This window comes from Eschrichtius robustus, chromosome 6 (assembly GCF_028021215.1).
Source record: "Eschrichtius robustus isolate mEscRob2 chromosome 6, mEscRob2.pri, whole genome shotgun sequence".
NCBI lineage: Eukaryota > Metazoa > Chordata > Mammalia > Artiodactyla > Eschrichtiidae > Eschrichtius > Eschrichtius robustus.
Window position 1 is genome coordinate 68,477,840 of NC_090829.1, and position 15,209 is coordinate 68,493,048.

The 15,209-nt window shown below is 44.4% G+C and overlaps 1 protein-coding gene across 1 annotated transcript in view; it reads right to left on the minus strand.

Annotated features, from left to right (window-relative positions):
• Positions 1–11,904: 11,904 nt before the first annotated feature.
• Positions 11,905–15,209, minus strand: part of P3H2 (prolyl 3-hydroxylase 2) — a 154,884-nt gene continuing 151,579 nt past the window's right edge. The window contains exon 15 of the mRNA XM_068546448.1: positions 11,905–12,958. Within this exon, the coding sequence (XP_068402549.1) occupies positions 12,866–12,958 (93 nt within the window). The 3' untranslated portion in view covers positions 11,905–12,865. The remainder of the gene's footprint in view (positions 12,959–15,209) is intronic.

A 15,209-nucleotide genomic window follows, 5' to 3' on the forward strand; every position in this document is an offset into this window, starting at 1 on the left:
GAACAATCTAGAACAGCCTCTCTTCTGTTAAACTGTCTGTTCTCATATGACTAATTTGAAAATCCACCCACTCTGGGGGCCATTAGGCAGGTGTGCAGAAGGATTTCCAAGCAGTGTTCTAATCACAAATTGTATCAGTGCAGGGCTTTGTAATCAAATGGGGATTGGCCCACCTTTGGTGTCATTTTCCAGACTGCTAGGATAATTTATCCCTGGGCTGAGGCTCAATCTTAGCCCGATAATGAATTGTATGTGTTATCTTGGCTCAGCCGTCTGCCTCCTTTGCATCTCCTCACATATGGAATTCTCAGGTCTCTTATACATATATTTTTTTGTCTCAGTTGGAACTTCCACAGTGCTTCTCTTTCCCTTGTTAATGTTTTCTTCCTTCTGAGCCCGGTTTAATAACAAATTTGGATTCTGGTTCTTACATATCATTGACTGGTAGACTTTGAGAATACCACTGCTTGGAGCGTCCTTAAAGAGCCCTGAGTCCAAGGCCTTCATTTTAAAGATGGAGAAAATAAGAACTAGAGGAAGAAAGTAATTTTCTCAATCTCACCAAAATCCTGTGTGGCTGAACTGAAACTCGTGACTCTCAGTTAATTGTCCTTTGATTGTGTGTCCACTCCTTCATGTAATCATGTATACATGAATTCAATCAATATTTCTGAATTTCTACTCTGTGCCATGTACTACTTTAAACCCTGGAAATGTAGTAATGAATAAAATTCCTGCCCTAGAAACTATATTCTGCGTGGCAGGAGGCAGGCAGCAAACAGAATGTATTAGGTAAAATGTTAGATGGTGATAAGGGTATGAAAAATAAAGCAGAGAGGGGGAGTGGGAATGGCAGCTGCAAGAGTTCAAAGGTAGAAAGAAGTCATGGAAGATCCCCTAAGAAAATGTGCTTTGACCTTGACTCCATGGGCATGAATGATGAGCCATGTGGACACCTGAGGGAAGAATGGTTCAGACATCAGCAACAGTAAATGCAAAGGCCCTGAGGCAGGAGCATGCTGGGTGTGTTCTAGGAACAGTAATGAGGGCAGTGCCACTGGAGATAAGTAAGGAGGGAGTATATAGAGGGAAGAGCAGAGGGTAACTGGCTTAGCCAGTGAAATCGAAAACGAGTGAAAGATTTTGAGCAGAGGGGTAAAGATGATCTGATGTATGTTTCAGAAGGATGACTCTAGCTTTTGTGTGGAGAACACACTTAAAGGAGACAAGGATGGAAAGCAGGACAGAAGTCAGGAGGCTTCTGCGATAATTCAGCAGAGAGACAACGGTTGCTTGAACCAGGATGTTGAGAGTGGAGGTATCACAAAGACAGCTACTGTGGATAGCAGGGGAGATGGACCTCATCTCAGTAGTTAGGAGAGTGAGAAGGGTGGCAGCAGGATGGGGGAGGACTACTCAGGGTGAAGGGTGGGAGTGGACTACTCAGTGGGGAGATGGAAATTACAGCCTGGGGCAGTAGCGGGTCAGGAAAGGCTTCCAAGAGGAAGAAGAAGGCAAGACAAAAGCTGACTCACGTGTAAGGTGACCAGCTGTCCAGGTTTGCCCGGGACTTTCCTGGTTTGAACACTCCTCAGTCCCAGGGAAACGGGGACGGTGGGCCACCCTCCTGTGAGAGTTTCCTGGTGAAGCTGGAAAGGTTTGGAGAAGATGATAGTGTTCTGGGGAGAGAAGACAGAATGTAAACATCTGAGAGGCAAGAGCGGGCAGTGCAAGAGCGGGCAGTGCAGGGTAGGGAGTCAAGGAGAGGAGAAGGTACACAGGGCTCCAATGTGCACAGGTCTGTCACCGTAAGAATAGTGACACTGGTTTTTGATGTCAGTGGAAGGATGTTAAGCAGTGACAGGTAACACTAATAACTTGGCAGTTTTATCCCTCATTTCAGTTCCTTCTTGTAAAAGAGACATATGCAACCCCCATCATTTATAAGTATCAGATGAAAAGTGGAAAGCAAGAAATCAATAAACAGAATAGGAAATAAATTTGTATCAAAACATTCCAGCTGAGGGTTGACTTGCCACTTGGAAGTCCTCCTGTCCTGTAAGGTCACGTTCCCTCTGAAACCAGTTTGTTTTTTTCCTCATTTCCCTATTTGCGTTATTGACATCATTATTTCCCTAGGCTCAAAATCTCAGAATCATGATTTTTATCTTCTTTCCTTGGTGATTCCGTCAGCTACCAAGTCCTTATTTCTTTTTTCTTCAAAATAGCTTTCTTCAGTTTTTTACACTGCTGCCAGCCTGATTCAGGCTGTCTTTACGTTGTGCCTTGGCAGTGGTGGACCAGAGGGTGTAGGGGGCTAGGGTAGGAGGATAGTGGGATTTGACCTCCCTGGGTTGCAGGCAATAAGGGAGTGTGTTTTCTGTAGGGAACTTCAAACCAGTCAATTTAAGGTCAATTTGTTTTGCAGCACTATTTACAATAGCCAAGACATGGAAGCAACTTTAATGTCCATCAACAGATGAATGGATAAAAAAGATGTGGTACATATATACAATGGAATATTACTCAGCCATAAAAAAGAATGAAATAATGCCATTTGTAGCAACACGGATGGACCTAGAGATTATCATACTAAGTGAAGTAAGTCAGACAGAGAAAGACAAATACCGTATGATATCACTTATATGTGGAATCTAAAATATGACATAAGTGAACTATCCACGAAACAGAAACAGACTCACAGACATAGGGAACAGACTTGTGGTTGTCAAGGGGGTGTGGGGAAGGACTGGATTGGGAGTTTGGGGTTAGCAGATGCAAACTATTATGTATAGGATGGATAAACAACAAGGTCTTACTGTATAACACAGGGAACTATATTCAGTATCCTGCGATAAACCATAATGTAAGAGAATAGGAAAAATAATATATATATACACATATATATGTATATATAGTTAAATGAGTCACTTTGCTGTGCAGAAGAAACTAACACAACATTGTAAATCAACAATATCAATAAATAAATTTTTAAAAATGTTTTTAAAGATCAGTCTTCTTTGTATTATTTCTATGTGCCAGCAGTTAATGGCAATCATAAAATCTCCTCCCATCTGGAGCAGACCACTCCCACTTACTGCCACCCCAGCCTCAAATCCTGTAATGTTTTCTTTATTGGTATCCTGATTTCTCTCCTTTTCTTCCATTCCCTCGTGTGCCAGATTTGCTATGCAACTGCAGCAAAGAACCACCCATCGTTAGTTTCCCCAAACCTCAGAAACCTTCCTGAGGTTTATGGGATCAAGCCCCAATACCGCAGTCTAGCTTTTGGTCAAGCTCTTGGTAACCCGAAGCCAGCCTAACAGCTGAAGCTTATCCTATTACTCTGCATCCCAAACTCTCTTTGCTTTGAGAGTCTGTGTCACAAGAGTCATGGTTTCCCGCTGCATTAGCTGGGAGAAAAATTAGTTTGGGGATCCTAGCCCTAACAGAGACTGCTTGTGTGACCTTAAGCAAGTCACTTTCCCTCTAAGGGTCTCAGCATTCTTACTAGTCAAATTAGAATAATACCTGTAGAGCTGAAGTTGCAGGATTTCAGCAAGGGCCAAATGAGGTCACGGTTGTGAAAGCCTCCATCCACGTGAGCCATGATGACTGTTATAAGACATAGAGGTAATACTTGTCGCAGTAGTGGTTGCCATGGTTACAGTGCTGATGTTGATGGCAACGCAAGACTCTTTGTTTTTGCTGTCTATTTTACCTTTTGCCTCTTCCATCTTTGCCATTCCACGTCCAGCTCATCATTTACGGAACAGCTCTAGACCAACTCCCTCAAAAATTCTTCCTGAGCTATTTAAGCCTACTCTAAACTCTGCTCTCTTCAAAAATCTCCAAAACGTACTTTCTTTGTGTTTGTATAGGTACCATGCTTATCATCTTTTATTGCGCAGCCTTCCCAACCTGGACTCTCAGCCCACCTCTTATATTTCTTTATCACCCCTCCTAATGCTGAACACACAACAGATGTTAAGCCACGACTTGTCAACATGAATGAATGAATGAATGAATGCACAGAGGCATCTCTTTTTTTAACCCCTTAAGGCAAAATATGCCGACAGTGCCCTCTGCTGCTAAACAATGATTCTGTGTTTCCTACACAGTGGAAAAGCAAGGGAGAGAATGTTTAGTGAAAGGAATAGGTGAAAATTGTTGTGCTTCTCAACATGCTGGGACAGAGAGGACCAGGAAAAGCCACTGAATTGTCCTGGTCCCGGGGAGGCTAGGAAGTCAGAAGGGCCAGATAAGGTGGCTGCAGGAAAGGCGGGCATCTCCTTTCTAGACTGATGATTGACAGCCAGTTTGGAATTGAAATACCCTCTCGATTTTGCACAACAAATTTCTCTTCTCCTGTGCCCCTGCCCCAGCAATAAGTGTGTTATTTGGGGCCAGAGATAAATCTTAAATCTAATAGTGTGAAAATTAACTTTGAAGATTCCAAAATGCTTCATGGGAAAATGCATTAAAAAAAAATGTCATGAGAGCTGGAAAACATTGCTCGAGAGATCATAGTCCTATTCGTTTTCCTTCTGTTGAGGCATTCTGATATGGAAAAATTAGCAATTGCCTTTTAATGATTGCCTGCTAAGTGCTTGGTGTTTTCCTTCTATTATCTCGATTAAATCTCGTGACAACTCATCAGATAGCTGAATGAAGACATTGAAAATGAGAGGATAAGAAATGTGGCCATTATCAGAGAGCTAGTAAGGTCAGCAAGGGTTTCCAAGTCTAGGAGGCATAAAATCTGAGCCTTCCCTGCTATTGTACACTGACTCCTGGGATGGGGCTCTGGACGAGGGGTCGGGCTACCTGGGAGTTGAGCTCAGATTCTACCAGTAACTTTCGTAGTAAAATTGAGTGAATAACTTCTTCTCTGGGCCTCAGTTTCCCCAACTCTAAGATAAGGGGTGCAAGACCAGATGCTCCCTAAGGCCCCTTCCAACTTGCAGTCTGTTATTTGCAGCGATCTTCATTTGCTGAACTATAAATACAAACCCTTATTGTGACCATGATTCTCCCTTGTGTTTCCACCACAGGCTTGATCTCCCCAGTCTAACCAGATTTGAACAGTTCAGTGTGGACCGAACAATGACCACAAGCACTCTATGCTCAGCTTTGAGGACAATTCAGATATCTTTCTACTTAATTTGTAAATCAGTCTGCATGTAAACGATGCATTTCATTTCCCCATAGAGTTCAAAGCATGATGGATATTCTAGGCTGGTTCCGAAGGCAGAGCAGTTTGAAGTTTCAGCATGCCAATTTGTCACATTTGACGTATCTGACCCCCAGTCTTTAAGTGTTTTGGTGGGCAATGTGTCCCGGGTTGGTGGGCACACCTCAGTAGAGAAGGGGTCCCCAGGAACAACATCTCCCTGTCGGAGTGGTGCTGAGCCTTTGAAGTGGATCACTGGTGCTTCAAAGCAAAGTTCATGGTACAGGAAGCAACATCAGATGTACTTTTATTACCCTTAGAGACAAAAAAAACATTACTCAGAAGCCAAACGTCTGGAAGAAAAATCTGTACCCTGTGCTCAGCCCTGCAGCTTGGAAGTTCAGAGACGATTCCGAGTGTTCCTCGTGAGGAAACCGGAGTGTGCTGGAGCAGAGCTGGAATCAGACCTGGTACCCTCAGAGCAGTGGTAACAACCATCTTGCTGAAGACAGGAGCCTCCTTCTGGATTTCCACTGGGGTGTGGAGGAGTGGGGAGACCTGGAATCAGATCAGCTCACAGTAATTCCTCCGGCCTCCTAGCTTTTCAGAAAAAATGATCAGAACTGCAAAACATCCTTAGAGAGTACAACCGCTTGTTTTTTATTTGGGAAACTGACATCTATCAATACTATGACTTTGACTTAAGTCAATTTATTCGTCTGCTCTTTTTCCCCGCTGTGTGAATAATGGTCCCGTCTCCTGGGATATTGTGAAACACTTAGTGACCACCATGCTAAACAACGAAGGAAAATGGAACATTCTCCAGGAATCTTGACTCTGTGTAGTCAACGGAGGTCCCACGATGCCTTCGTGCCTGTTCTTCACTTGGAGTAGCTAAAGGTAGAATAAACTGCAAATTAAGACTTCTCAGAACCCAACTGTGCTAAAAAAAATGTTGTTATAACTTTATCTTGGATACTGAGAGGAAAAAAATACTGAATAGCATTTATTTAATTACCAGTAATAACTCCAAATAAGTATAATTCTGATTCATATTATCTTGTGAGGAAAGCGTATTAATTATGCCCCATTAATGCCTGTTCGAGATGGTTTGCTTCCAAGGAACCCCAAAGATTCTGAAACTCTGTTCCCTGTTTGACATTGAAAGAGATGTCCTTACTAAAACATTCCACAGCTTTCTGGTTTCACCATAAGTTTGACTGATTTACCAGATGCTTTAGGCTTTGCAGAAAACACTCCTGAATATCATCAGATGGGCTGGAATATTGTCATTATTCCTATTTCTAAGATGAAAGTGTAAGAATTTGAGACAGTGGACTGGCCCTGGGGCATATGGGATAAAAGCTTTCTTGGACCCCCGGGCAGAGGGCAGTGCCGCTGGGTGACCTCATTGCCCAGCACCTGAATGATGGGGTTCCCCTCAGCTTTTTCTGATGCCGGCTGGGGCTCTGCTTTTCAGCAGGAAGCCTGGTCCTCAGCAGCTTAACTCCACCCACTTACATAAACCTCCTCACAACGGAATAAAATAAAACGTTTAAATTGGTATTCATGTGGATTTTCTTTTTAATTTTTTATTTATTTATTTTTTAAATTTTTTTTAAACATCTTTATTGGAGTATAATTGCTTTACAATGGTGTGTTAGTTTCTGCTTTATAACAAAGTGAATCAGTTATACATATATATATATATGTTCCCATATCTCTTCCCTCTTGTGTCTCCCTCCCACCCTCCCTATCCCACCCCTCTAGGTGGTCACAAAGCACCGAGCTGATCTCCCTGTGCTATGCGGCTGCTTCCCACTAGCTATCTATTTTACGTTTGGTAGTGTATATATGTCCATGCCACTCTCTCACTTTGTCCCAGCTTACCCTTCCCCCTCCCAGTGTCCTCAAGGCCATTCTCTAGTAGGTCTGTGTCTTTATTCCCATCTTTCATGTGGGTTTTCACAGCATTCATTAACATGCTTTCCCAGAAAAATTTGTAGTAAAGATCCTACCCCACCCCACCTTCAAAACACCAACTTTAAAATAAACTCTCCAACTTTTCTGAAAATTTAATATTTTAGAACCCAAGAAACTACTGAGTTCAAATTCAACCACTTTTTCAGTTGAGGACATTGTGGCTCATTTCTGCTTACTGGTGACAGACAGGCACTCAAGACCCAGCTTAACTGCCACCTTCTCTGCAAAGCCTTCCCTCTCTCCAGCCACTCCCTTCTCGGAACTCACATGGCCTTTTTTTCGTACCTGCCTCTATCATAACCCTTCTGTCACCGCACTTACCTCATTTTATATTTTTCATCAGTTTACATCTACTTTTTCCACTGTACTTCGAATTTCTTAAAGGAAGGGATGAAATCATGCTCGTTTTGGAATCCCTCTCTAAACCCACTACTAAGTAACAATGTCTAAGGTATGAATTCATGCATGACCAGAGCTTTCCTATACCTCCTTCGCTGCGCCTGTTCCTTTTCTCTGCTTACAAAATGAAGATTGCACTGATGTGTCTCTTAAGATAATTATGTACTTACGTATGACTGCCAAGTGCTTCAAGATCATAAAAAAGCTTTATAAATGCCAACCATGATTACAACCCTTTGAAACAATGGGATATATGATTTACAGGTGGAAAAAGATGAGACATAACAGGTAATCCTTCTTGTCTGATCCCCACTTTTATCCCCACCCACCAACAGATAGTAATTCAGAGGCAACAACGCCAGCTTAGGAAGAAGAAGGAGGGTTTAACTGGGGTCTAGATAGGATTTCCAGGGCCTTTTTAGGTACCTCTGTCATGAGGGAAGTTACCTGAATCTGACAAGACGGGCCAAGGGCAAGAGTTCCCAGAAAGATGGATGACACCCAATTCCCAGTTTCAAGCGAGGACTCGGATAAAGAAGGCAGTTGGGTTGGCCCTTCCAAAGCAGAAGATGGTTTAGAGAAGGACTATTAAGGTGGAAATGTTGTCAAACTCTGCTCTATCCTCAACCACCGGTAACCTAACAGGGAAAGAAAGGGCGAGACTTATCTTGTTCACCCTCTCTCCAGGTGTATCATAGCAAGTGACCAGAAAATGTGGGTTGTATATTGAATTAACAGAGCATTCAGATTTTCCTCCCTAGCAATGTGTGTCAGGAGAAGAGGGGGCCGGAACATTTTGTCTGGCTATTTTTCTGGTGGGCTCTTCATAAGATCTTTCAAGAAACTATTGAGTTCAAATGCCATAGTTTCAGAGGTGAGTTACTGAAAAGCCAGCTTTTCACAGAGCTGATGCCATCCATCGTAGAGCAAGGCAGGATCAGTGATCAGATTGTTCCAGACTTGACGTTGTCTGGCCTCCGAGGTCAGAAGCAGGCAGAGAAAACACCGTGATTTACCCGGGGAGGTGGGAATGAGGAGGCTTTGACAGCGGGAGCCTGCAGCTCCAACCCAGCAGTGAGCTCCAACGGTGGTGGATGTTATGTGCCTCAATGTGCCTGAAGAAGTCGCCCAGGTCCAAAACAGAACAGGCCCTTGGGTCTTATGTTGGAAACATCAAATTATCCGGGGGTAGAAGATTTGCGGGTGGGATGAGGAGCTGTGTGGGGAGGTCACTTCACATCACAGGCTTCTTGGCAGGATGTAGCCAGGGATCCAATCTAATTTGGATGGGTCCAATCTAACTTGCGGTTTGGGAGTTTCTGCAAGTGGCTCCTGTCTCCCGGAAGAGTTTTGGATGTGGGAACAGTTCAACTTTTTCTCACTTCTCAGCCGTACCATTGTCGAGTCACCTTGGGATGTTTCATTCTTTGGCATCAAGAACTAGTGAGGTGGCCCTCATTACCTCCTTTCTTGACGTCAGTGAGTCAGTTGTTCCCCATGGCTGTCTTATGTGAAATAATTCAGCATTTGTACTTCAATTAAAACTCATAGGTATATATTATTAAATGATACTGACTCATTCCACGGTTTCTCCTCAGCTGAAGAAGTGCCAGAAAATGCTAGGCACAAAGCAATGGTGAAGACTGTGTGTCTCATACGTCCAAGGAGATCACTCTGTCCTGTGTCGGGGGTTTTCTCAAGAAGAAATTGAAGTTCCAGATTGTCTCTGCCTTAGAGGGAGAGGAAAATGGCACCTGACTAGAAACTGCTTCCCTTCTTCCCTTTTGTGAGTTTCATAAAAGCAGGGCCAGGCACCCAGAATTTGCTTCATTGAATTAGGCAACCATAATCAAAACCTCTCAGAAGAGATACGCACGGGAGATACGCCTTCACACGTCAGCAGGGAAATAGAGGAGGAGAAAAAGTTTAGATTTTATAAAAATCTAACTCTGTTCTTTACATGAATGTGCTATTTTATATTAAATATGCCTGGGAGCAAACAAGCTGGCACTTTATTTCTTCCCTCCTGTTCAAAAGACTGTGCTTCTGCCTCAGACATGGACACTCCAAGCCCAGGGAGCACAGGCTCTGACTTCTCTTCACTACTCTCCGTTTCCTCATCTGCAAAATGGGCATCATAGTCTGGGCCTGGAACAGCTCCTGGGGTTCCTGGTGTGAGAACCTGTTCTGCGTCATAAACATTCAATACAACAATACAGGTGAAAAAAAAGCTCTGTAAAACTGCAGGCTTTGGGCTTCCCTGGTGGCGCAGTGGTTAAGAATCTGCCTGCCAATGCAGGGGACACGGGTTCGAGCCCTGGTCTCGGAAGATCCCACGTGCCGCGGAGCAACTAGACCCGTGAGCCACAACTACTGAGCCTGCGCGTCAGGGGCCTATGCTCCGCAACAAGAGAGGCCGCGACAGTGAGAGGCCCGCTCACCGTGATGAAGAGTGGCCCCCGCCTGCCGCAACTAGAGAAAGCCCTCGCACAGAAACGAAGACCCAACACAGCCAAAAATAAATAAATAAATTAATTAATTAATTAAAAAAAAAAAAAACACTGCAGGCTTTTTACACAAGGGATAGTCATCAAGACAAGTGGTAGTTCTCCAAGTGATATCGATGAAGAGTCCTAGACTTGGAGTCATAAAAATTGGGCTTCTTAGCCTAGGTTGCCTCAAGCACATACAGTACTTTTAAGTGAATTAGAAAAAGGCACCCCTTGTGGAAACAGTCCTGCAGGTCTGTGGACTGATGAGCAAGTAGCATTTTGGGGCCAAATAGAAAAAGGCACCCCTTCCTCTAGTGGACGCTGCCCTGTGCCTGGATTCTCCTATTCAATTCAGCAGCCTGGCTCTTCCTGCTTAAATTCTGGAACCACACAATCATTTTTATTACCTCTGAGCCTCCTTTTCCTTCCAGACAGATAGAGTAGAATTGTGATTTCTATGACCTCCTTGAGCTCTAAAAACTACAAAAATTCTAATGAGCTTTCCCATCCTTCTACACAAGGGGCTAGACATCACGTAGATTGAAATTTCTGAGCTTGATCTTTTAAAAATCGTCTGATGACACTCCCTAATATTTGAATGAAATTGTGTATGGTTTGATGTGGGGCAGATTAAAACATAAATGCTTGAGAGAATACGTGATGTCCCAGGTAGAACCGGACATGGGTAGCCTGCCAAACAGGAATAACGACTCTGTTGTCAGCAAGGAAACAAGATGGGGATCTACCCCAATGCCCATCTATCGAGGTCTCTGCTCATTGTCTGTGGGGCTGAATGGCAGTCAGTGCTGGAGTCCTAGCCTCTCCCAGAGCATCCAGGAAGCGCGGGCTGCAAGGAGCCAAAGACTGTTTTCTTTGTTGACGCCTTGTTGCCCGAAAACAGAAATTAGATCCTTGGCCAGAACCTCCTATCAGCAAATCTGAGTGCTAGCAAACACTTCTCAGTAAGAGAGCAGACAAATAGCAACCTCCCTTTCCAAAGTTCAGGGATTTTCAGCCCTAAAATTAGGTTTCAAGTTTTAAAATCACACATACACATAATGGAACCATTCACAATTCTGAAAAAGTTGGTAGAAGTAAATTTGGTTGTATTTGTGAATATTTCTAAAATCAGTTTTATGGTTTGTTTTGTTTTAGCTTTGTTTTGTATTTAGAGCAAGAGGGAGGGCTTTTGGAAACAATTACAGCCAATGATGTCATTTTCAGAGAAGGAAACCGAAGCCCAGAAAGGGAAAGAGAGTAGCTCCAGGTCACACAGCAGAGCATATTCGATCAGGCTGGGATTATAATCTGACGCTCTTTTCACTCTCCCATGATGAAAATGCAATCAGAAGGTTGGGTGAAAAACGGATGGCACATAAATCATTATGACTCAATTTTTCAGTTTCAAAGGATGAATGTTCTTACCACTACCCAAGATCATAAATGGCAGAAAGTAAATGTGATTTTAAGAAAATGCTTTTATCCGTTGGTTTTCTTAAGGGCTACAACCTCTACCACTGCCCATCACAGAGGCAGATGATCTCGCATGGGTTAGTGGAGCAGACCCCCTCGGCTAGAACAACCCCAGTCCCCACCCCCCAAAACATTGTCTTTGCAGTGTCTTCCTTAGAATTCACACCAAAGACCAGATGCTCTCTGGATTAACACCTGTTTGCTAACCAGCTCTGTTTCTTCAGAAGTAATGCTCCCACCTTCCTTGCAGCCCCCAAGCACCTGCCAGCAAAACTAGCCATGGCCCAGTATTACCCCGGGTGGTCCCCAAAGCTCCTGGGGATCCCAAAACCATTACCTGGAGACAAACGAAACATTTGGGAGAAGAAAAATAAACACCAAATATTAAAAGAAGGCTCCCTTTATTTAAAAAATCAGATACAAGCACTAAAATCCGTGAGCTGGAGAGCACCAAAGGGACCCCCAAAATATATGCAGATGAAGAGCGGAATCCATCCAAAATCATTTTCTTCTTCCTGAAGAACACAACACACCTTCTCAACAGTGGACCCCACTCTCCCCATGGCAACGTGGCCATGGTGCCCTGATTCAGGTGCGATTAAAGATTTCCTTCCAAAGTCACTGGGATGAAGAGCCATTCCACTCCAACCCCTGTACAACCTTTTTAAAGACACAACTCCTCGGGCAGTCCTTTCTGGCACCCGGCTGGAGGGCGAACGGAAGTTTCCAGTGTAAGGGCGCTCTCTGCTGAAAACACCAGAGTCAAAAACTCCACCCGGGCCCTGGGAAGGCTGAGCTCCTCCGTCTCATGCAGTCGTCATCAGAGTCATTCCTTTGCAGAGCCTGGGGGCCCTCAAGCCAGCAATACCTGAAGCAGTTCTGACCTCACCAGAGACTCCTCAGAGTCAAACTCATGGCCATCAGCCCTGGGGGAGATGGTGGCTGAAAGGCACAGAGCCAGGAAGGCCTTCTGAGTCCAAATCACATGCTAACTTTAGAAGTGGGCATGTCTGGGAACTGTTGTTTCGCCAAGAATGGACTTACTCTTTCTGCTTGAGTTTTAGGATCTACAGCAAATGAATTGTGTGTGTGTGTGTGTGTGTGTGTGTGTGTGTGTGTATGTATGTGGTGGGGAGGGCGTGACTGGGCTTTGAGAGATGACCTGCTGAAAAACCAAGACAGAAAGACTGAGAGGGGCAAAGCAAGCATCCTTAGGCACAGAAGGGAGATCTGGTGACTCATATTAACCTGTTAATTTATACCGTGGCTCTGTACAAAAATAAAAAGGTTCTCATAAGATTAACAATTTAAATAAATATCTGATAGAATACTCTTTTTCTCATTTTTATAGCTCATCTTTGGGGTTGATATTTGGTTTGTGCTTCCCTTGCTGTTCTTGATCCAGGATCGCGATCACTTCATCGGCCTGTATTCGCTCCTGCAAAAAAGACAATTTACACATTGCTGTGACAAGCATAATAATCAGAGGCAGAAGCTTCCTCAACACTTCCAGGCATCCATCTGTACATGGATGGGTGCTAAATCTGGCTAAGAAGGAAACCTCATCTCCATCCCTACCCGGGTGCCTTCTCTTGACTTCCCTATGTCCTGAGCAATTACTTTCCAAGATTTCTCTCTTGCCAAGAAATCTTGTATATTCAACTGCTGACTTCCCTTGCTACTTTGTGGTCCCACAGAGATCTCCGATTCAGTTCTCCAGGTCAGTGTTCAAGCTGAATTCACCATGTTCTCCCCCACAGACCTACTCTGTCCTCTTCACATATTTCTTCTCTCAGTAAAGACCACCACTGCTCGCCCATTTGCCCCAAAAGCCTGACCAGGGTTTCTTGGATCTGACAAATCACCAGTCCTCTCTGTTCTGCCTCCTGTTTCTGCCCCCTTTTTTTTTCAGTGCACATACTGTTGCCTTACTTTAGGCCAGTGTTTCATAACCTTGGCACGGCTGACGTCTTAGAGCAGAGAACTCTCTGCTGTGTGGGCTGTCCTGTGCATTGTAGGATGTTTAGTGGCATCTCTGGCTTCTGCCTACTACAGGTAACCAGTGGCACATGCCCGGCCCCAAGTCGTGACAGCCAAAAATGTCTCTAAGTGTTGCCAAATGTGCCCTACAGGACGCAAAACCGCTCCTGCTTGAGGACCATGGGTTTACCCTCTCATCATCTCTTAACTCAATTACTGCGCCAGCTTCCAAATTGATCTGTTTCACACCTCCTCCCACGTGCTCCTGACGGGCTCTCTGCACTTGAATCATGACCCCCACCCTTTCCTGCTCGCTGCTCACAACCCTCACGTGGGTTCCCATTGCTCGACGCTCCAGGTCCGACCTTCTTGATGTGCTTATAAGGACTCTGACTTTTCTCTCTTCTTCAGCTCGCCTTGCCTTCCCCTCTCGCCTCACCTTACGTTCCACCTTCCTGACTTACCGCAAGGTCTCTGCATGCAGCACTCTGAGAAGGACTTCCTCATCCTACTCCAGGTTAAGTGCCCCTAGGATTTAAAGGATGCTTCCATTGCATCCTAGGCTTTCTCTTATCCCTACACTAATCCTTCAACAGGCCCAGCTGGTCTACCTCCAAATGGCATATCCAATCACCCACATCTTTTCACCTTCTTTATCATGACTCTAGTCTACGACGTGTTAGCTACAGTAATCTTTCCTATCCTGTAACTCCTGGGGCTGGAGGAGGTGAGGACGGAATATGGCTTCCCCCCTACAGTTAGGGTAGAATTCATATTTCTTGAGCAGCTTGTCCAGTCTGATCGCCGCCTCCTCTGCGCCCTCTTTTCAGCCGGCTCTCCGCCTCACATACCATGTTCTGGCCACCCTGGCTTTCTTTGCTTCTTGACTGTTCTGTGTTCATTCTTGTCTCTGGGCCTTTACAACCTCTTCTCCCCCTGGAATACTCCTCCCAAGACCTTTACCATGGTTAGCTTCTTCTTGTCACTTGTCTGGAGGCCCCTAACACTTCACCCCCGGCTCCTTTTTACTCTCAGATCAGTTGCCTTGTTCTCTTTCCCACACATCATTTCTCACTATCTGAAAATCCCTCAATTATTTATTCTTTTACTTATTTGTTGTCTTTTTTCACTAGAAGGTAAGCTCCGTGAAAGCAGGGAATCTTGTCATGTTTGGTCACTGTTGTATTTCCTGTGTCCAGAAAAGCTACGGACATTTGGCAAGGGAGTATTATAGTTGATGAATAAATACAGAAGTGGATGAAGGGCTGCCCCTGTCTAAAATGTCTCTCCCTCAGGAAATCATGCTCATCTTTTAAGGCTCATGTCAAATGCCGTCTCCTCAATGAAGCCTTTCCTGGTTTCCTCTTTCTATCCCCTAAACACCATGCATTTTTTTTAAATTAATTAATTTTATTTTTAGCTGCATCTCGTCTTAGTTGCTGCATGTGGGATCTTTCATTGCAGTGTGCCGGCTCTTCGTTGCGACACACGGGCTTCTCTAGTTGTGGCGTGCAGGCTCTCTAGTTGTGACCCGTGTGCTCAGTAGTTGTGGTGCATAGGCTTAGTTGCCCTGCGGCATGTGAGATCTTAGTTCCCCAGCCAGGGATTGAACCAGTGTCCCCTGCATTGCAGGACGGATTCTTAACCACTGGACCATGAGGGAAGTCCCCACCATGCATTTTTGCCTCTAATAATTCCTACTGAACTTT